A 21,178-nucleotide genomic window follows, 5' to 3' on the forward strand; every position below is an offset into this window, starting at 1 on the left:
TATGACTGTCAATTCAAACAGCCTGAGTAATATATCAATAACCCTGAAAATAACCGAGCCAGATCTACCCAGATGAAGCAAAAGAGTGAAAGGAGTGTCCTACACATGTGTGTCTATTTGGGTAAGCCCAGGGCTGGACTGGTAATCTGGCATACAGGGCATTTTCCCGGTGGGTCGACAGTCATCAGGTTCCGATGTTTTTTTTGTTTTTTTTGTTCAAGTATTAGTTTTACATTTTCCCTTAGACACTGGCCTACAATTTAGATGCGGCGGGCCATCTGTGCATCCATCATATCATGTGGACTGAGCCCATCGTAATTGTAGTAGGGGGTGGGGGTTGAGACTCTATGCCAAAAATGCCCGGGCCCATTTGTGGGCCCAGCCCAGCCTTGGGTTGGCCTACTATAGGCCACCTCTTAGGAAATTCCTTGGAGGTTTACCAAGGTTTACCCAGATTAAGACCCTTTCACGTGAAACGGACCCTATAAAGACCTACGTCTCAGAAGTTTATGCGCCCGAAGTCAACTCGGAGGCAAACAAGAGGACTTGTGGAGAGTGTGAAAAGTAAAAAAAATGGCAGCGTATCCCTTACCAGAGGGGTTCAGTGATGCTGATATGACTCTCTTTGGCACCGCATTGCTTGTTGAGGGTAAGTAACAGGCCTTGACACTGGCACCTGGCAACCGGCCAAATGCTGGTAAAACTTTGCTGTGGCTGGTAACGATTTCAGTGTCACTAGCCAACTTGGCAGGTAGCTTATTCTATGGTATGACATCAGAATAGCCAATATTCTGCACTTTGCCCCCTTGTGTATACATTGTATGTATTTAAGTTCAAGAAAAAGCTCACTTGATCAGTTTCTATTTGTTTGATTTATGTCCATGTAGAAAGCTATGCACTCATTTTATTGCTCTAGTTTGGCACCTCATCTTCTGAGGTTAGATGACATGTACAGCGTCATGATAGAGAAATAAATAATTTCGAATTTGTGGCTAGTAGAATAGCTGGATGGCTAGTGACTCGGGAAAACCACTAACCACAGTGGCAGGCAAGCGAAAAAGTTCATGTCAAGCCCTGGTAAGTGAGGGTGTCATGAGCACTCACAGGCAATCGGGATTGTACAATAGGCTATATACCATAAGGTTAACACAGTTCATGGTTTCACAGCAGTTGTGTCTGACTTGCAATAATATAATAAAACATGGAAAAACATCACAACTGCATCACAAAGTACTATTTAAATTGTACAGTTTGTGAGCCATTATATAAATGTTTATCACTATATACAGTGCTTTAAGTGGAAAAAAGAGGTGCAGGAACCCTAATCGTCCGAACATACCATCCAAAAAGAAGTGCAGGAACCCCGATTTTCTGACAGTCTCGTTTTCAAGTCAAGTTTGTAGGCCTATTGCCTGCATGCATTTTGAAAAACTTGTTTTGAACTTATAAAATGCGGTATATGACATAAGTTCTGCCAGAACGCTGATGAGGAAGGGGAACTCGGTTCCCTGGAGTTCCCCCCACTTCAAGCACTGACTATATAGTATCACTGAGCAGATGCTGTTGTCCATTTTTAACTGGTACCAATGTGTGCATTCTTATCATTATCAATAATGATTGAGATTCTTATTATTCTTTATACTCTGTGCAGGTCTTCTGGGTTTTTTCCTGAACTCCATTGCAGCACTGTCTTTTATACTGATTAAAGACCAACGAAACCCCAGCAACTTCCTGGTGTTCAATCTGAACATTGCTGATCTTCTGCTTAATGTTAATGGACTCATTGCCGCCTATGCCAGCTATCAAAGGTAGAGTACTAGATAACACTTGCTCATTCATTCATTCAGATGTTGTTTCCACGGAGAAGGATATTTTTGAAAAGGCATCGGTTTTGGCCTACCGCTTCCACGTAAACAGACTTTTAAAATCCACACATCAAAAATCCGGCTTTAAAAATGTCCCATTTAGGGGGCTAAAACGCACCTGTTACAATGGTATTACATTTTTTTATCCCCATGTTGCATTTCTACCTAAACAGAAGAAAACAATATCCACATTTAAACAGCCCCTTAGATGCCCTGACATTTTTGCCATTCATGAAGGAAACTTTTCTTTTTCTTTATAGCTTGCCAACATGATTGAAAAACAGCCTATATTATCCTCCAAAGCCCCCTAATCCACCCTAGGAATAGTCATTGAAAAGTTAACCCATTGATGCCTGAAGCATCAGCAGACATGGGTGCTAAATGCCTAAGCCCTTTTTGGGACATGATACTTTCTGTTTATAAAAACCTAAATATCATGAGATAAGTTGTCTTTAAACGCTAAGACACTCATCTTGCATTACAATGTGTTAATTTAGCTGTAACATGCCAACATTTTTTCTACTTGTAAATCGCTTTGGCCAAAGGCGTCTGCCAAATGCTACAGTAATGTGATGTAAATGTAATATAATGTAATAAAAATATCTCAAATCTCATGAACCAGAATGTTGCGTCATGCAGCTCCAGGCGCCAGGGTCAATGTTGCGCAACGCAACATCCAGCATCAATGCGTTAAATACCATAGTAATACACTACTAGGACATAACACATGGCCTTTAATCATGCACTACGACTTGGTCCTTGCCATTCTGGCAACAGCAAGTTTATAATGCTGTTGTGTTAATGGGCTAAATATCTCCAACTGTCTGGACGGTTTGTTGTTTCTCAAATGTATTAAATGTAGGCTATGATGTCTGTGTGTGTCTGCCTTGCATTCGGTAACTCATCACAATTTCTTGCCACAGAGGTTGGCCCTTTGGTGTGGACGGATGTAACATGCATGGATTCCAGGGACTGGTTGCCATTTTTGCAGCAATCTGCTTTGTTGCACTTGTATCGTGGGACAAATATCACTACTGGTGTACTCGTAAGTATTTGCCCAGAAGATATTTCTTCCTAAGTAAAGACAAAATACTGTGAACGATCGAGAGATTTGTTTCTGTATATTTACACTTAAATACTATACGCTTTTATGAAAAACGTCCTGGGCTTGTCTAAATGGACATCAACAAAAATGTGCCAAAACCGAAATGCACACTGATGCACTATTTCTGTGACAAAACTTAGTGGTGTGAATTTCAGTTGTTGACAAAGACCTGAGGGGTATACTAGAAGCTGGTTCAGGTGTTAACCAGGTCAAGTTAAAAGGTACAGTAAATCATCTAGTAAAAAAGCCTAGAGTCCTCATTTTCTTAAGAACAACAGGACGCCAGGCTCTTCCATTAGATGATTAACCTGACCTAGCTTCCTTGTATGTCCCACAGAACAGGAATTCTACTGGGCCACCTCTGGGACCATGGTCGTGTGTGTCTGGGTGGCGTCCATCTTCTGGGCGTCTCTCCCTCTTCCCTCCGTCCTCGGCTGGGGCGAGTTTGACTTTGAGCCCATGAGGACCTGCTGCACACTAGACTACACCAAGGGAGACTCGTAAGTCCTTTAGGCCTCTCATTACTATTGTTACAATTGACCAGAGGTGTCAAAATCCCTTTTCAGAGGTTAAAAAAAGCCTGCTACTGTTTTCCTTCCAATACAGTTGACTCATACAGTGCACTGCTCATACAACCAACTGATTGTATCAGAGCTGTTTGGATGAAGTTTGTGGCCAGGGTTTTACACCTCTGTTATTAAGACTCTTTGTACTTCTACTGCACTTCATTGTGTGAAATTCAATATAATTATTTACACATGTACAGTAAACATAGCTCTAACAGAAAGCTTGAAATCAGTGTCACCATGCCATAAATAGTCTGCTGGGGCCCTCTGGTAGAGTAACAAGAGTTTTCGCGTGCAGCGTTTTGACCAATGTGACCGTCTTAGCAGACCTGGAGCTCTGTTGCCATGCATATAGGCCACATATACTGTACGTATGTTGTCTTGCTTTTTAATCCTGCCACTCATGGATTTAGTTGGGTTGATGCTGTAAGGCTGAAACACTAGGCTGTTTGTGTGAGAAACGCTGTGCTATTCCCACAAGGAAAACCTAACCACTTAACAGGAAATGCATAATCATTGATGCAAGATAATGTTTGACAAAGAGATTTAAACACAGTGGGTAGACTAATGGGGATTATATTATACACATAGTATATAACCATATTAACTGTGTATGTGTCTTGGTATCTACTGTATATCTACTGTATATTCTTAAAACAATTCAGTGCAACACAGTGAATTTGGATCATATCTTGTGTGCAAACACAACATTTATGTGCTACAGTAATAGGCACTTGAACGGAATGTTCAAGAGCCAATGCTTCCAACATGGCTGACTTTTGAGATGGTTGATTTTCTGTTTGTTCAAATGCTCAAGAAGATGCTAACCTTTGTATTACGTCACTCGCTTGTACTATGTACATGTACATAACTTGCTTGAACTACATATCTTAATGGCTGATTCTGGTCCACCTTGATTGGCAGCCAGACCTTGACCTTGACCTTATGACAGTAATTTCAGTGTGCATCATAAAAATTTGACCAACACATTTTGACCCTTATACTTTACTAAGCTATACATGTAAGTTGATTCATTGATGAATAACAATACCCTGGCAAGCCAGACTAAATGTGAGATTAAATGTGAATATTTAGTCTCGCCCCGGCCAATCAGACATCGGAAGATTGTTAATGGGAACAACCCGTTGTTTTTCAAACCGTGTCTGTGCCTATAGGCTAAGGCTCTGACCAAAACCCGCCCTATTTACAGTACATCCAAACATTCAAAACAAAGCTCCTACAGCCTGGGGCATTGTCCGAGGCTAGACCCACTCGGAGGCAAAAAATAATTTTGGCCGCTGCCAGGTGGGATTAGTTTACTAGGCTAAAATACCAATGGAAATAACCTATAATTACCTCCACCAAGGAGGTCGCGTTGGTTTGTTTATTCGTTTGTCTGTCTGTTTGCTTGTCAGCAGGATAACTCAAAAACTCATGAACTGATTTGGATACAACTTTGTGGAAATTACCAAAGGAACAAGTGATTAAACTTTGGTGGTGATCCGGATCACGAACCGGAACCAGGACATTTTTAAAGATTCTTCACCAGGGCCGTCGTTAGGCCTATTTTAGGGGGGCTTTAGCCCCCCCTTACATTAGTATTAGCCCCCCCTGTAACGATTTTGCAACAACAACAAAAAAACAGGTAGGACAGGGGAACAGGTAGAGGATTGTGCTTTGTGACTAACAACACCTCGAGAAAAGTGTAATTACTTACACGGATGAAATCTTCAGACCCAAAGTACCAATTTTCACTCACAATACCCGTGTAATAAATCAATTTGACATTGTCTTGAAATTATAGTTGAGTTTTTAATATTTGTCTTAACAGTTTGAAAACACACATGAACTGATTAAAATAGCTACTAATGGAGTAAAAATGACCAAATATCTGCCAGGGATGCATAGTTTTCCAAGTAAGGAACCTGTTTGAATGAATCGCTTCTTGACCACTGCTTCTCCTGGAGACGCACAGTTAGTAACTCCTTAAAGTTCCTAGTCCTTGTGTAAATTATGCTCTCTGCATTTTTATCTAATCATATTAACTTCCGTACATAATATTCATCAGTTGAAACATTTTGAAATGTTTTGTTTAGCTTACATATAAGGAATGTTCATTAAAATGTGAAATAAAAAATAAAAAATCACTGTAACTAGTGTTTAAAAATCGGTATGGTGCTCTTTAAATAATTGTTCAAGAAGACGCTTTTGCACACCTCTGTAGGTGGGCAGGTGCGTAGGATATTATCCCAGTGGGGTTGTCATTCAAGTGTAAAGAAATCCTGCATACTGTCCATTCCACCAACAAACTTTAATACAACATGAAGAAGGTCGGATGACCGAAACAATGTATTAAAGTTTGTTGGTGGAATGGACAGTGTGCAGGATTTCTTTGCTCTTAAAATAATGAATTCATAGACAAAACCTTAGCAGGTGAGCTGAAAAAAACATCTTCGTCTGGGGCTAAGCCCCCCCTGTCTCTCAAACCTAGTGACGGGCCTGTTCTTCACCATTGCTAGCCTACAAATATAGACGCCCCTAGTGACTGCAAATTGAATTGCGGGATAGGGCGACTTCTGACATTCCAGTTTCTAACTCCACAAAAAGGTATATAAAATACGGTTTAACATGGTCAAATTTTCAATTAAACAGCTTCCTTGGTGGAGGTCTGCACTCTCAGAGTGCCTGTAGTTGTTTTTTATTTTTATTTAGCTATTGAAAGATTGGTTCAGTTTCAACAGTGTGACAGCTGGCTTGTTCACCCTGATGTTATTTCGCCCCACCCAAAAACACCCCAAAAAATGCCTTCTGGATATCCTATTGACTCGAGGGGTGGGGGACTATACTGTTTATCTCTGAGAAGAAGAGGGGACTGCATAGGCTTAGAAGAAGAAGAAAAAAATCTCAGGTACTGACAAGTCCAGGGTAGTGTGAGCATTACAACTGCATGTTGAAATTGACTGCACTCGTCCTTTTAAAAAGAGAGATCTACAGCACCTACTGTACCCAAATTCATGCTGTGGAAATGACCACACATGTAGTGTGCGTTTTAGTCCTATATCTAACTTGAAACTCTTTTCTTTTCCTCCACAGGAGCTACATCTCCTACATGCTAACCATCACCGTCTTCTATCTCCTCGTCCCATTGCTGATCATGCACAGCTCATATGACTCCATCTACGCATACTTCAAGAAGACCCACAAGTTCAAGGTACAGAGCGGCATGACCAGCTCAACCAGAGAGAGTAGAGAGACTCTTTATACTTAAAGAATCTCTGGCTCAACTATGTCTTAATTATTATGGTGGTCGAACTAGTTTGCAATGTAATATATAATGTTAATGTTAGCAGTAACAAAATTATAATAACTGTACATTTAAAGCTGTATTAACACTAAGTAAATAATAGAGTAACACTTAGTAAACATTGTTTGTAAATGATTTGGAATACAACAATAGTACAGGTAAATACTGTATACACACAAGAAAGCCAGCCTATGGCTGCACAGAGGGGCGGGAATTGGCCTCTACTGGTTGGGTCGGATGCAAGCTTGCCTGCTAGACACTAGGGCTGTTCGACTGCATCGAAGCGAGGGAGGCATCATCGTTATTTGCCCTTTCAAAGTTTTGTTACCCTTAAATCCAGCACAACCACATGACATGAAGTGATAGTGCTTTACTGTAAAGCTACAAATCATCATCACTATTATTTTTTAAACTATTGTAGCCTCTTGAAACCTATTCTACCAATTAACTATCATAGTCTTTATTCATAATTTGATCTTGTCATGTTGGCAAATGTGAAAAAAACTAATTCATTGATTTTAAAAAACGATGGCGATTTTACATCCTGTGGTTTCAGATATTTTTCTGTTCAGAGGCCAAAACTTTCAGGACTGCTGTGGTGGCTGTGCAGTGTCTGCTGTGTCAACATATTTTATTTGGTTTATTTATTTCTGATCCTAACAGGGAAGGGTCGGCAAAGGACCCGGTCCGGGAATCGAACCTGGCCGCATAGCAAACGAGTGCCCTACCATATGCGCCACAGTAGGGTCATGCTAGAATTTCTAAAACGATTGTAATCTTATCTCTCCATCCAGTTCAACACGTACATTCCAGAGGCGACCCTGTTGGCAACCTGGGGCCCATACGTGGCCATGTGCATCTATGCCTGCTTTGAGAATGCCAAACTGGTTTCCCCGAAGTTGAGAATGGTAAGTAAAGTTCCATCACATTTGTGACCAACCACATGAAACCAGGCCTTAAGTACTTGTAGGTCCTTAAGTACTTGTAGGACATATTAAGTTAATCATATGTAGATTGGGAGAGTGAATATTCTAAGCTTTACAACGATACCTTGGGAATCTGATAATATCTAAAGGACCTGTGGCCTTTTGCATGTGCTCACTTCTTAAAGTAGAAAACAGAGAATTCAGCTCCGAGTGTTTCAGGAAAGACAAAAAGTTACTCCTCTCAAGGACCGAATGTTAACTTTTACATTTCAGTTCAAGTTTCTCAACTGGCACACTCTGCAAAAATCACAAGAAAGAAAAAGCGATTTTAATGGAAGTACATCCACATTATAATGTACGCTCCATTTTAGTGTAAAAAAAACAACTAGTGTTACCCACGGTTTTAAAATGGCTTTTTAAACCATAGCTCTGTATATAAGAAACTCTGCTTTACTGTGCATTTACAGTATGCTATGACTATAAAAAATGGTTCCTCTCTGTTTTAGGTGCTTCCTGTGGTGGCAAAGACGTCCCCGATATGGCACGCTCTTCTCTACTCCTTCACCAACGAGGCCTACAAAGGAGGCATCTGGCAGATGCTGACGGGCCAGGAGCCCGCCAAGAAGATCAAATCCAACTAAGGATACGTGACAAGAGACAAGAGGAAACGAACCAGCACCTCCACTGTGACTAACTACACCATGACAGGCCCAATCATAACATAGCCTCCAAATTACCACAGCCCCAGTACAGGGTGTGTAAAAATGAGTACAATTGAAAACGTGTAAAAATGTGTTTTAGAGTTGTGGCTTCTGGCTTTTGCCCCTGACTTTAACTGTGACTGTTACTCCATCTTGTAGTCATAGGCACATGTTTTCTGAGAAGAAAAAAAACAGACTTGGGAATGTTTTGTTTTATCAATTACAACAGGCTAATGACTGAAATGGGCTTATTTGTGTCTAAAACGCCATTTCATGGCTTTTTGTGTAGCCTCACAAGTTTACCTCTGTACAAACAAATACTATGTGTGTTGCATGGGCTTTTTATAAAAAAATAAATGCCACTGTTTATGTCCATTACACCTCCAGGTACAATACTGCTCATTCCAGTTTTTTGAACGTAGTAGGGTAAACGTCAGATCATTTATCATACCAAACTGTATCCAAGAAGATAAATGGTTAAACAAGAAAAAAGCCCTCCTCTATAGGTGTATAATTGATCCACAAAAGGACATAATTATGTTTGTCACATTTGCTGGGTACTGCATCAGCTACAGTACAAGCAGATATACCCACTTAACCTACACTTACACTTTGTGCAGTGTGCACAGATAATGAGGTTCCCAAAATCTCTCAATTCCTGCGTTTCAGTTGACGTCACACGCTTGAAATCTCTTTGATCTACCGCTGCTGGTGTTCGACCTGGGATTGGAGCCATTGAAACACATTGAAAAATACAGCCGACCAACCACAGAAAATTTCGTGTAAGACCGTAAGACAAACTACAGGTCTTGTTTAAAATCTGGGAATCTCAGCTTTCCATAAGTGAAAACCGTATGTTCCTAGCTTCGACCAATCCAAAGCTAACACTAACCTACTTTAAGCAAGGGTTAGCTTTGGCTAAAACATAGCGTTTCGTTTCCTTGAAAACACAGACGAAGCGGTGGAAACTAGCTAACTAGTGGACTAGCCTAGCCTACTTTAGCAAATCCCAGACGGCATTACTGTTAACACATTTACTCCCATGTCACGTAAAAACACATTATAAAATATCTTAAATAGACTGTCCATTAGAATGTCAAGATTCAAAATTCATCAAAAAACCCTGCAAAAACGAGTCAAATAGCACATACGTAGCATAAACTATACTCTACTATACTCGCATGTCATTTTAAGGGCGTAGTACATTTAGTGTGATGATGACCACAAAGGTCAATATTGTTTTGAATTCACCAGTTTCACAATGTTGGCAAAAACATTGGGCCACAACAGTGGGGTGAGTTATGTCTATGTCACCGGGTGCTACTTATTATCATCGACTTTCAAATCTCTTTGAGACTTGGTCTGACCAAAAGCATAACAATTAACATTTCCCAAACTGCATGGTTGACCCGCCTCCCTTGGTTTGCTCATGGTTGTTTGCTTCCCAACAAAGTGGGAGGAGTTCCCGATTTTTTGGGAGCTCAGAAACGATGTTTGTATTGCTCCTGGCCTGACTAGGAAGTAACACTGAAGGTGTTGCGTCACTAGGAGGGCACGGCCTGGCTAATTTGTCCTGCTTCAAATGCATTGAATCGCAGGTGTCTGAGGTCATATGAAAAGGGTCCACTGTGCTCACCTCCATTGCAGGTCTTTGCAGCCCTCCTGAGCCTTTGCAGCTCACTACCATTATTACAAGCCACTATGGAGCCTGATATAGAGTATTTGCCCTACAAATGGAAAGTGCGGTAACTACGCACTTGGATATTGTAGTGACTGCAAATTTGACATGGCATAAAATGGGACATATTTTTTGGATCATAACGGCAGATTTACATTGGCACGTTTCCTCCACGCTCTCAACCTGCCTGCCCGCCTCGCGTGGGTGTGTCGAGACACGTAGCCTTGTTTCCCGGTCAAATTAGCATAGCTTAGCAAATGCTGTGGTCAAACAACAATCTCTCTTCAATTACAACAAACACTGTACGTACAAATAAAAACTAACCAGGAGCAGCGAATATAATTGGCCACCTTAATCCAAGTGTCATTTTTTTTTTAAGTATCTGTGAAAAACGATCGATAGATTTGACGCCACCAAATTACAGACCAAAACAGCCTCCATTTTTAAATATTCTCAGTACTGCTGGTTAATGATTTTTGAAAACTCTCCCATTGGTAACCGATTCGCGGTGCACGCTCCTCATTACATATTTTTCAACCAAGCTCAACTTTATCGGCCCGCTTGCAAACTGCCCGCCATCCTCGCTTCCCTATGTCATCACCTCTCGCCTTGCTACCTCTTCCCAACTGAAAATAACGCAACACCCGGCCTCTATCGCTTTGGAAGCGTACATGTATATCAGGCGTAAGGGTTTGTCACAAGATGAAGGAGGTGGAATGAAGAAACCTCAACTAAATTTTGACAAAAAATACTGTACATAGTTACTGCACTTTGCCTTTGAACAAAAGGTCTGCCCTATAGAAGGGTAGGCCAGGCCATGTACTGTGCATGACACGTGCTAGGTAGGCTGACACAAGCGCTAGTCACAAACACTACACATGGGGACTGTACTCACACTGTTACACTAAGTCCAGTCTTTTGTGTTTCTCAATATCTTGAAAGTCCACAAACAGCCTGCCTTTGTTTTCTTTTTAAAGTGCAGTCTCTGTTTAGTGGATTTATGTTCAGTGATTGCGATGGGGTAATCAGGATATGCCAGCTTATGACGGGCAGGCTTGAGCTGCAGTACTTTCACACAAATGTGGTGACCTTTCCAGTCTCTCAATTCATTTTTTAGTCATGTCCACAAGGCTCTATACGTAGCACTTATTTTATTAAAGAAGCAAACTATCTGACAAAAAAAATGTTATTTTGACAAGACAGTCAATCAATCCTTTCTCTTGTTAGCAATGGTGGCCTGTTCCACTCAAGTTAAGACCAAAAAAGCACCCTTGCTATTAATTATTGCCTTCAAACCCATTTTCTGTTCATCCGAATGAATATGTGGTAGAGATGACACTTCGTCACATTGTTTGGCCATGGAATACATGGAATGGAATGGATTCAAATGTGCAGACTTTAGTCAAATCGAACGTGAATCAGTATTTCTCCTACACCTTGACAAGGGATGTGCACACTTTTCCCCCCACCTCAGCCTACATAGATTGATTATACCTACACATGTAGATCATGTTTTGTGGTAGCAAAAACCCTTTTAACCCCCCAAACAATGGCAACATGGTTGCACAGGAACTGTCATGCTATACAATGCATTAAACTGTTGTAATACTGCAAAGAGACAGAGAAATAATAGAGTAAAAAGCAGAAAAGAACCACTATCCCTCTCTAGGCGAGTGGGGCAAAAAACGAAATCTCAAAATTTAGCACACACACTATGAGGTGCCTTGCCAGTACAAACACAGCCAAATAAACATTATTGTCTATGCGAGCTGGCCTTAGGAAATTCTTGAGAGGATTCAGGGGGAGGGATATCAGATTAGCACCCTGTACGCCCCATTCATGTGAAGCAGACCGGACCCTATAAAGTCCTGTTTCAAACCTGAGGGAGGTCTACACCAAAATTAAGCTCGGATACCTCGGCACAACTTTGGGAGAGTTTGAACCGTTCAAAATGGGGTATCCCTTACCGGAAGGGTTCAGTGATTTTGACATGTCTTTCTTCGGCATCCTTCTGTTTGCTGAGGGTAAGTAGTTTTATACAAATCAGTGATGGTTATAGAATAGGCTACTAACACTGCAAGTCAGTATACCTTCAGAATGTAGGTTTTTGCAGTCATCTCAAAGCTGCAGTGTCTGACTTGTCCCCTTAATGCAACGACTGTCTGACTTTTACATTACATTACATTACACTTAGCTGACGCTTTCTTCATCCAAAGCGGCTTACAGTTATTTAGATACAGGGTATTGGTTACAGTCCCTGGAGCAATATGGGGTAAGGTGTCTTGCTCAAGGGCACTTCAGCCATGGATGAAGGTGTCGGGAGGACTGGTAAGGGTGGGATTTGAACCTACAACCCTCTGATCTTAAGTCCACCTCCCTAGCCCCTATACCACGGCTGCCCCCATGACTTGACCCCTTAAGCTTGCTGTTACCAAAAATTGGTAATGACAATCTGTTTCATACGTGACACTCAGTAATGTCATAGCAATGTTGTCATGGTGTAGTCATAGAGGTAGTGTAATTTGTGAGAGAACTGGAAAGCAGCAAGTGCAGCCTCCATCTTTTGTAGATAGACCAGTCAATGCAAATGAATGGAGAGAACGAATACCGCTGTCAAAAATGGCCTAAAATTGTGTGCATATCAAGTGACACATTTATCAAGGACCAGATTTGAAATGTCAGGCTAAATATCTACTTAAATCAGGGGTCCCCAACCTTTCTGGGTCTGAGGTCTACCAAAGGCTACCCGCGGGCTACTGAGGGCTACCTGAGGGCCACTTTTGTTCAAAATCCTCTACTGATGTCTTGGCATCATTCTCACATTTTTAAATGATAATTTTCTTATACATAGGTTATAAAGAATAAATAATATCATATTTAAATTAAGAAAAGGATTAACTGTGACTAAAATCTGGTAGTCGTCACTGTTTAATAACATCCTTGGTGGGCACCTCAGAAGCTCCTGGAGGGCTACTTGGTGCCCACGGGCACCATGTTGGTGACACCTGACTTAAATCATACAGTATGAGTTGATAAAATATATTTTGAAACCAGTTCATATGCGTTAGGTAGATATTGAGCAGCACATTTCAACTATTGTCCTTGGATAGTTTGTCGATGGAAATGTTCACATTATCAGGCCCATTGTCGACAGAGGTGAGTCCACTTCTCCATTCATTTACATTGCTCAGGTCTACCTATGAAAAATGGCTGCCAGGATTGCCATGAAAAAGGGGGCAACGTCACCTCTAGTCTTATGTTCTACCTCTATGGGGTGTAGTTGAGCTGCATTTCTGAAGTTGCTTTACAAAAAAATTACCAACATTTTTGGAGGGTTAAATAATGCTTTTCAAATGTCATGGAACAATCATGGAACAATGGAACAATCATGAAGTTCCCACACACCTTGACTAACAAATATCCTGTGAGAATCACTGTATTTAAAGAGCTTCATTGCAAAATGACGTATATCCATTTTGGAACATGTTGGGAAATTTACATTTTTGTATTGGGCATTCCATTGCAGTGCATTGCATTGCAAAAGGCATTTTACATAGGTTTAAAAACTATGTTCTCAAAAATGTTTAATGGCAAGAATTCACACATAGATGCATTTCCAACAATAAAATGCAAAGTCAAAATGTTGCTGTAGATACGTCTTTTTGCATTGAAACTCTTCACTTGTTGTCACTAAAATGCCTCATTCTGCTTCTGTTGAACTGTTCCGTCAATTTCTAACACTCGTGCCAACGTGTGCTTTTATTCTGTGCAGGTCTCCTGGGACTCTTTCTGAACTCTGTTTCAGCGCTGTCTTTTATACTAGTTAAAGGCCAACGAGATCCCAGCAACTTCCTGGTCTTCAACTTGAATATTGCTGATATTTTGCTCAATATCAATGCTCTGGTTGCTGCCTATGCCACCTACACAAGGTAGATCATACATTTTGATGTCCTGACAAGGGTCACTTTATACACTCACGTGTTGTTTGTGAAATATATTTAAGAGCCCAGATAATGTCCTTCTTGAACAGCTCCAGGCAAAATCTCCATGGGACTGTTTTGATGTCTGTCAGATTTAAAGGAGCCCTATTGCCCCTTTCCTCTGCCAATTTTCTGGTAGGCCTACAGCTCAACATAGCGCGACTTGGCCGCCACTTTTTGCTTTAGGATTGAGCTGTGTTACGCCTATTCGAAAAGCAAAAAGTGGCGGCCGAGTCACGCTTTGTCGAGCTGTAGGCCTACCAGAAAACCGGCAGTGGAAAAGAGGCATATCTAACTTATTCAAATGAATTGCCCACCTTAAGTCAGTTTCTGTTGTCTGTGGGCAGGAAACACTTGTGAAAGCTGCCCATTACAATCTTACAAAGTCCTACATTTTAGGGAAGACCATATAGAGCTCCCATGAAAACTGACTGAGAGATGGTTCAGAAATATTTAAAGATCTGTTAACCCTTTTGAAAACAGTCCCTTCACCTTGGTAGTCTGGCACACAGTAAATAATACAGTGTTAATTCAATTTAGTAGGCTTATCCTCCAGATTGTAGTTGGTCCCAGAGTACGCACTACGCGTTGAATTAACACTGCATTTTTACTGCGTAATGTACTGTATGTATAACTCATTACAATCTCTTACCAGGGTCTGGCCCTTTGGTGCACATGGATGCAACATGCATGGATTCGAGGGATTAACTGCAGTTTATGCATCAATTGCCTTCATTGCACTTGTTTCCTGGGACAAGTACCACTACTGGTGCACTCGTAAGGATTTTCCTGTACCATTTTTCTTCTGAAGTCATAGAACTACTGTAGGAACTATCTAAAGATTTTGATTGTACTACATTCTCACTAAAAGTCAATATTTGCCACTAAACAACTTAATTCAAGAGTAAGAGAGAGAGAATAAGTTGCATCTGTGAGGTAGGTGTAATAAAACTCTTCAGGTGCTCATCGGTGACCAAAATGCAAAACTTGATGAGAAGAGAGGGTCCGAGGCACTCTGAAGTCCGCTAAAAGTCCTTTATGGACATCAAGCCAAAGTCCATATTTCAACAAAGGACTTTTAACGGACTTCAGAGTGCCTCGAAACCTCTCTTCTCCTTAATTCAAGAGTATTTGACCATGGTGGGGTGACGTGACATTGCTTCCTTCCCTCACAGAACAGGAATTGTACTGGGCCACCTCTGGGACCATGTGCGTGTGTGTGTGGGTGGCAGCCATCTTCTGGGCAGCTCTTCCTCTACCCTCTTTCGGCTGGGGCGAGTTTGGCTTTGAGCCGATGAAGAACGCATGCTGTTTAGACTACACCAAAAATGACTGGTAAACCATCCAACTCTCTCTTATTTTTTTAATTACGTCCACCAAGGACGTTATGTTTTTTTGTCTGTCTGTCTGTGTGTTTGTCAGCAAAACTAATCAATGGATTTGGACGAGACTTTGTGGAGTTGTTGGTAATGAACCAAGGAACAAGTGATTCAATTCTAGTGGTGACCCGGATTACGAACCGGAACCAGGATCTTTTTAAAGATTCTTCACCATCGCTGGCCTATAAATCTAGACGCCCCTAGTGCCCGCAAATTGAATTGCGGACAGGGCAAATCTTGCTGTCAGCGGCCCTGCTGCTACAAACACTCGTGCTTCTCTCACAATTAACTAGCCTGGGAAAACCCATGCTATCCTTCCAATCTGAAAGACAGCATGGATTCTATCCCCCAGCGAGGCAACCAAATCATGGGGCCCAATCAGAGAGCGGGGAGGGATGGAAATATGATGTGTATTACATACTTGACAAATGGAAGCTTGCAGTTTGTTTGAATACAACTGACACGATTGGCTATGGGCTACGTATACACCAAATGATACACGCTTAACAGCCAATAAACGGCCTTGGCAATCGCAAACCGCACCTCCCCTACAAGAAATTCAGTAGGCAGTCTCCACACCATATCTCACTTGTATTGTGCTAACAAGTGAAACACATCTCTAATACAAAGCTTTAACTTAGCTTCACTTGAGAAAAGTAGCTCAATTCTGTTCTTGTGCAATTTTTCAGAGTTGTATGTATAATCCATTCTATGACCACCTTAACAGACAGCTCCACAGTCCTGCACTTGGTCAACACATTGGCATGCCTTTTAATCCAGCCATTCTTGGATTAACTGGTTTGATGATGCAAGGCACTAAATGCTAAGCTTGTGTGAAAAAAACACATTGGTGTTAGAAAATGTGTAGCATTACCAGAAAGAAAACCAAACAATTTACCTATCATAAAAAGAAATGCAGTGTTTTCTTTCACTATTGTTGTGATGACAATTTACACAAAGCTTTAAACACAATGGGGAGGCCAGCAGTGTTGCATGATTTTCAATGACAAATAAGCGACTGATGTCCTAAAAACAAGCCCAAAAGAAACGACTGATGGGCGTCGGAAAACAAGCCCAAAAAGCGACCGAAGGGGTGGGTCGTCAGTCGCGTGCCTAGTCAGGGAAGACCTTGCTTTTTGCGGGGGTCTGCGTGGCAGCTAAAATCACCACAAGTGACCACAGAGAGTGGGAGTTAACAGTGCTGTAGTAGGGTCACTTGTAAGGATGAGTGAGAAAAAAACGAGTTGCCATTGAGAAACACATCCAAATCATCGGCAGAGAAAACAGCAAGCCCAACCCTAAAAAGAACAAGACAAAAAAAACCACAACCCGCGACTTCACAAAATTAAAAGCGACTGCTCAAAAAAAGAAGCCCAAGGTCGCTTATAATAAGCGGACTTGGCAACACTGGAAGCCAGATCAGGATGATCCCTCATTTATTGTCTCTCTCTGACCATAACTTCAACATTACCTTTTAATAGTAGATAGTATGTCTAGGCTCCACTAGGGTACGAGTTTTACTATATCACACTACACTTTGGTGTTAGTTCGACTAGTTTGTAAATGTAATATATTTAAAAAATCTGTGACTACTACTTGACGTAAATGTACTACAGACAGAAATATGATGACTCTCATGTGGAAATGCCCGCAGATTAACAATTTGTTTTATGTATGTAATGATGTTCTTTCTTCCACAGGGCATACATCTCTTACTTGCTGACAGTCACAGCCTTCTACCTCCTAATTCCAATGCTAATCATGCACAGCTCATATGATTCCATCTACGCATACTTCAAGAAGACCCACAAGTACAAGGTACAGTAGCAAGACTTTGCCCTCCTTGTGATGCAACACCTTCAGTGTTGCGTCTAGTCAGGCCAAGAGCAATACAAATAAAGTTTATGAGCTCCCGAAAAATCGGGAACTCCTCCCACTTTGTTGGGAAGCAAACAACCATTAGCAAACTAAGGGAGGAGGGTCAACCATGCCGTTTGGGAAATGTTAATGGTTATGCTCTTGGTTAGACAAAGTCTCGAAGAAATTTGAAAGTCGATGATAATCAGGCTAAGGTACAGACTAGAGCACCACAGAAGGCTTTGTAGCCACTTTGTGCAGACAGGACCGTCGACCGTTGTCTATTACAGGGTGCAACTGGAGGTACGCCGTGCAACAAGGGGCTACACTACCAAAATGCAGAGTCAGAGAGTCAGAGTGTACTTTATTATCCCTAGGGGGAAATTTGTCTTGGGCTTCACCCACTGCATTGTATACAGTTCTCACACACACACATACATTCATACAACATAAAAAACATAAAAAAAACATAGAGACATTGAACTGTGCACTGCACTGTGTGTGCATGGCGTGTCTATCTTTCATTATGCAGATCCAAAGTATAATGTTACCATAATGTATTTAACCCTTCAACAACACATGCCGTGATTTCTAAAATGGCCGCTGTTTTATCTCTCCTTCCAGTTCAACACCGTCATCCCAGAGGCCTGTCTCCTCCTGACCTGGGGACCATACGTCTTCCTGTGCTTGTATGCCTGTTTCTATAATCCCAAAGACTTTACACCAAAGTTGAGAATGGTAAGAAAACTTAATCATGTTTACATGTTTTTCTTTGTGTAGCATATCCTGTATGTTTCCTGTGTGTTCCCTCTGTGGTACCAAAGTCTTGCTTAATTTGTGTTCGTCCATTGTCACACCTTCTCATGCCCACACAAAATTTCTCTCTTGTAGAGACAATAAAGGCGAATCTAAAGCTAAATCACATTTCCTCAGTGTAGTGTACTATGGACAGTGACACGCACTTATATACCTTATACAATATATCCACACACTGGTAGAGCTGCATTGCTACCTTTAGTAATAAGCCGTGCCAAGAAAAGACATTGCTGAAATGGCCATGGTGAAATTGGAGAAATCACCTATTGACCACACAGCCAAAAGGAACACAATGTGTTATTTCTGATGTGTTCATACTGGTGAGTCAAGTTCCATCTTGGCAACCGGGAGATTCTAAAACCTTAGTCAGTGCTGATAACTTCGGGCATGGTTGCCAACCTTTAACAACTTTTAACAAAATATTTGACCTTGGTTGACGTTTTCACCTTCAAATTTGACCTTAAAGGTCAAGTTCCATGTTGGCAACCGGGTGATTCTGAAACTTTAGTTCATGCTGAGAACTTCTAGCATGGTTGTCAACTTTTAACAAAAAACACCATCAGGGTCTTTTCAGGGTCATGGCCGGTCGACTATTAGTGCTTTGTAGTTATCAGCAGACTGCTGAGATCAGTAGTGTTGTGGAGTGTATAAAGTAGTATTTCTCAACGGGGGCCCCAGGGGACATTGAGGATCCCTAGGGAGACGTTGAGAAGGATGCAGCTGAGTGGGGGTGTGGCTTAGTTCCCATTGGGAGGCATTAGTCTATTTCATGTTTCAATACTAAGGGGGCGTTGGCAGGCTTATGATGATGTCAAGGGGGCGTTTGGCGGCTTATCATGAGGTCAAGGGGGAGTTTGTTCAAAAAAGTTTAAGAACCACTGGTATAAAGTCTCATGCATTAATGCTCCAGACTAAGAAAGAACATGTGCTTTGTCCTTTTCAGATGCTGCCGGTGTTGGCAAAGACCTCTCCACTATTCAACGCTGTTCTTTACTCTTTCACCAACGCGGCCTACAAAGGTGGAATCTGGACGATGATCACAGGAGAGAAGAGCACTGCAAAGAAAACTAATTAAAATAAAAAGACAAAAACTTGAGGAAATGACCTACAGTAACTCTTCTTTCACTGTGACTACACCAAACGGGCCAATCATAACATGGGGGGGAAATGAGAGGTGAAATAAAGATGTCTATAATTCTGATTCTGAGATGTATGGTATGTTGTAGTGTTTGCTCATGGCTTTTAATAGCTCATTGTAATTTTGGAGTGAGTAGTCCACTTAAAATTCTCTTCAGGTGGCCAAGCAGTGAAGCTAGCGAAGCTAGAGTGTTGGCAGCCTTTCTTGATTTTCTTATATTTTTAATCCATGGCAGGATTATGTTTCAACAGATTCTCAGATTCTCTACAAACACCGGCTTAATAGTGATTTGCTCTAATTACTACTCCACCGTTGTTTGTGGAGAATCTGATGAAGTTAGTGGTCGAAGCGTAATCCTGCCATGGAATAAAAAAAGCAAAGAAAAGGGGATTTTAAGTGTGAGGACCCCTCTCTCCAAAATTATAGTCAGCCTTTGTCCTGCACCTTTCCCTGGGGCCTATACTAAGAAGCTGGTTCAAGAGTAAACCAGGTTAAGTTAAGTGGTAAATCATCTAATAGAAGAGCCTGGAGTCCTCATTTTCTTAATAAAACCTCTTAAGAAGGTGACTTTAGATTCGTCATGCACCTGCAGGGGGTGGTGGGGGGGTGGGGGGTGCTGCTGACAGTGCGTCTCCTGCAGTTGCTTTAGCATAGGCCCCTTAGGAAGAGCACAATCTTAACCTTCAAATTTCCACAGCTCATTACATCACACTGCTTCTTGTAGTCATGGGTAGGCCTACATGATGTCTGAGGAGAACTGACATAGGACATGCATTGTCTTATCATCACCACACCAGTTATTTTGACTGCTAAGAACAACGCACCAGTTATTTTGACTGCTAAGAACAACGCACTAGTTATTTTGACTGCTAAGAACAACGCACCAGTTATTTTGGCTGCTAAATGGGCTGATTGGTTTGAAAAGTCCCTTGTATGGCACTTGTAACCTAACGTGTTGTTTACTACTGTACAAACAAATAAAAACATGCTGTATGGATTTTTTGATAAAAGTAAACACATGCTACTGATTATGTCCATTCATAAAAGCTAACAACTGCTCACTTCAGACTTCAGTAAATTGCAGTAGTGTGAGACGTTTTGGGCACCCTTTTGGAAAAGCATTAACATCGGCCTATCTCTGGTTGAGCTCTTAAAGCAGCAACCTCATTTCTAAATGTTACACCACCGGGACAGGGAAACATTTACTAAGTGAAATCATTTTAAGAGGTGTAACAGGAACAGGTTTGTGTGGATTTAAACAAAAAAGTGTAGTGTATAAATTAAGGTATAGACTACCATTAATCTGAAGTAGAGCTCACCTTTGCAGCCGGCAACAACTTGTTTTAATGACATTTTAAGATCTTCAGTAACAATAACAGATAGGCTCAGCCATTGAAATGTTATTCATAATCCATACATTCGTACATTCGTACATTCGTACATACATACATACATACATACATACATACATACATACATACATACATACATACATACATACATACATACATACATACATACATACATACATACATACACTATATAGAAACACACGCGTTGCGCAACATTGGCCCTGGCGCCTGGAGCTGCATTACGCAACATTCAGGCTCATGAGATTTGAGAGAACTTTATTAAAAATCTCTGTTGGTTTGAGATGACTGAACACATTCTAATGAAAGATGAGGGTCTTAGCGTTTAAATGCAACTCAAGGCATATTTTTATGTACTTCAGAAGCTGAGATATTTAGGTTTTTATAGGCTGAGGTCAGATTTTCTTTAAAAGGGCTCAGGCATTCATCACCCTTTTTTGCAGGTGCCTTAGGCGTCAATGGGTTTAAAAACAGGCTACGGAATAGGCCGCTA

The 21,178-nt window shown here is 41.2% G+C and overlaps 2 protein-coding genes across 2 annotated transcripts; both read left to right on the forward strand.

The window, feature by feature from the left end:
• The first annotated feature begins 573 nt into the window (after positions 1-573).
• LOC134467319 (RPE-retinal G protein-coupled receptor-like) lies at positions 574-8,806 on the forward strand. Its single transcript, XM_063221216.1, has 7 exons — positions 574-649; positions 1,652-1,808; positions 2,789-2,910; positions 3,308-3,470; positions 6,630-6,747; positions 7,635-7,748; positions 8,273-8,806. The coding sequence occupies exons 1-7, from the start codon at positions 574-576 to the stop codon at positions 8,405-8,407; spliced, it is 885 nt and encodes a 294-aa protein (XP_063077286.1). The 3' UTR covers positions 8,408-8,806.
• A 3,290-nt stretch (positions 8,807-12,096) lies between these two features.
• LOC134466940 (RPE-retinal G protein-coupled receptor-like) lies at positions 12,097-19,252 on the forward strand. The gene is made up of 7 exons (XM_063220867.1): positions 12,097-12,169; positions 13,918-14,074; positions 14,781-14,902; positions 15,301-15,460; positions 17,205-17,322; positions 17,986-18,099; positions 19,121-19,252. Exons 1-7 carry the CDS (start codon positions 12,097-12,099, stop codon positions 19,250-19,252), a joined length of 876 nt encoding a protein of 291 aa, XP_063076937.1.
• The last annotated feature ends 1,926 nt before the right edge of the window (positions 19,253-21,178 follow it).

The sequence above is a fragment of the Engraulis encrasicolus genome, chromosome 17 (assembly GCF_034702125.1).
Source record: "Engraulis encrasicolus isolate BLACKSEA-1 chromosome 17, IST_EnEncr_1.0, whole genome shotgun sequence".
Lineage (NCBI taxonomy): Eukaryota > Metazoa > Chordata > Actinopteri > Clupeiformes > Engraulidae > Engraulis > Engraulis encrasicolus.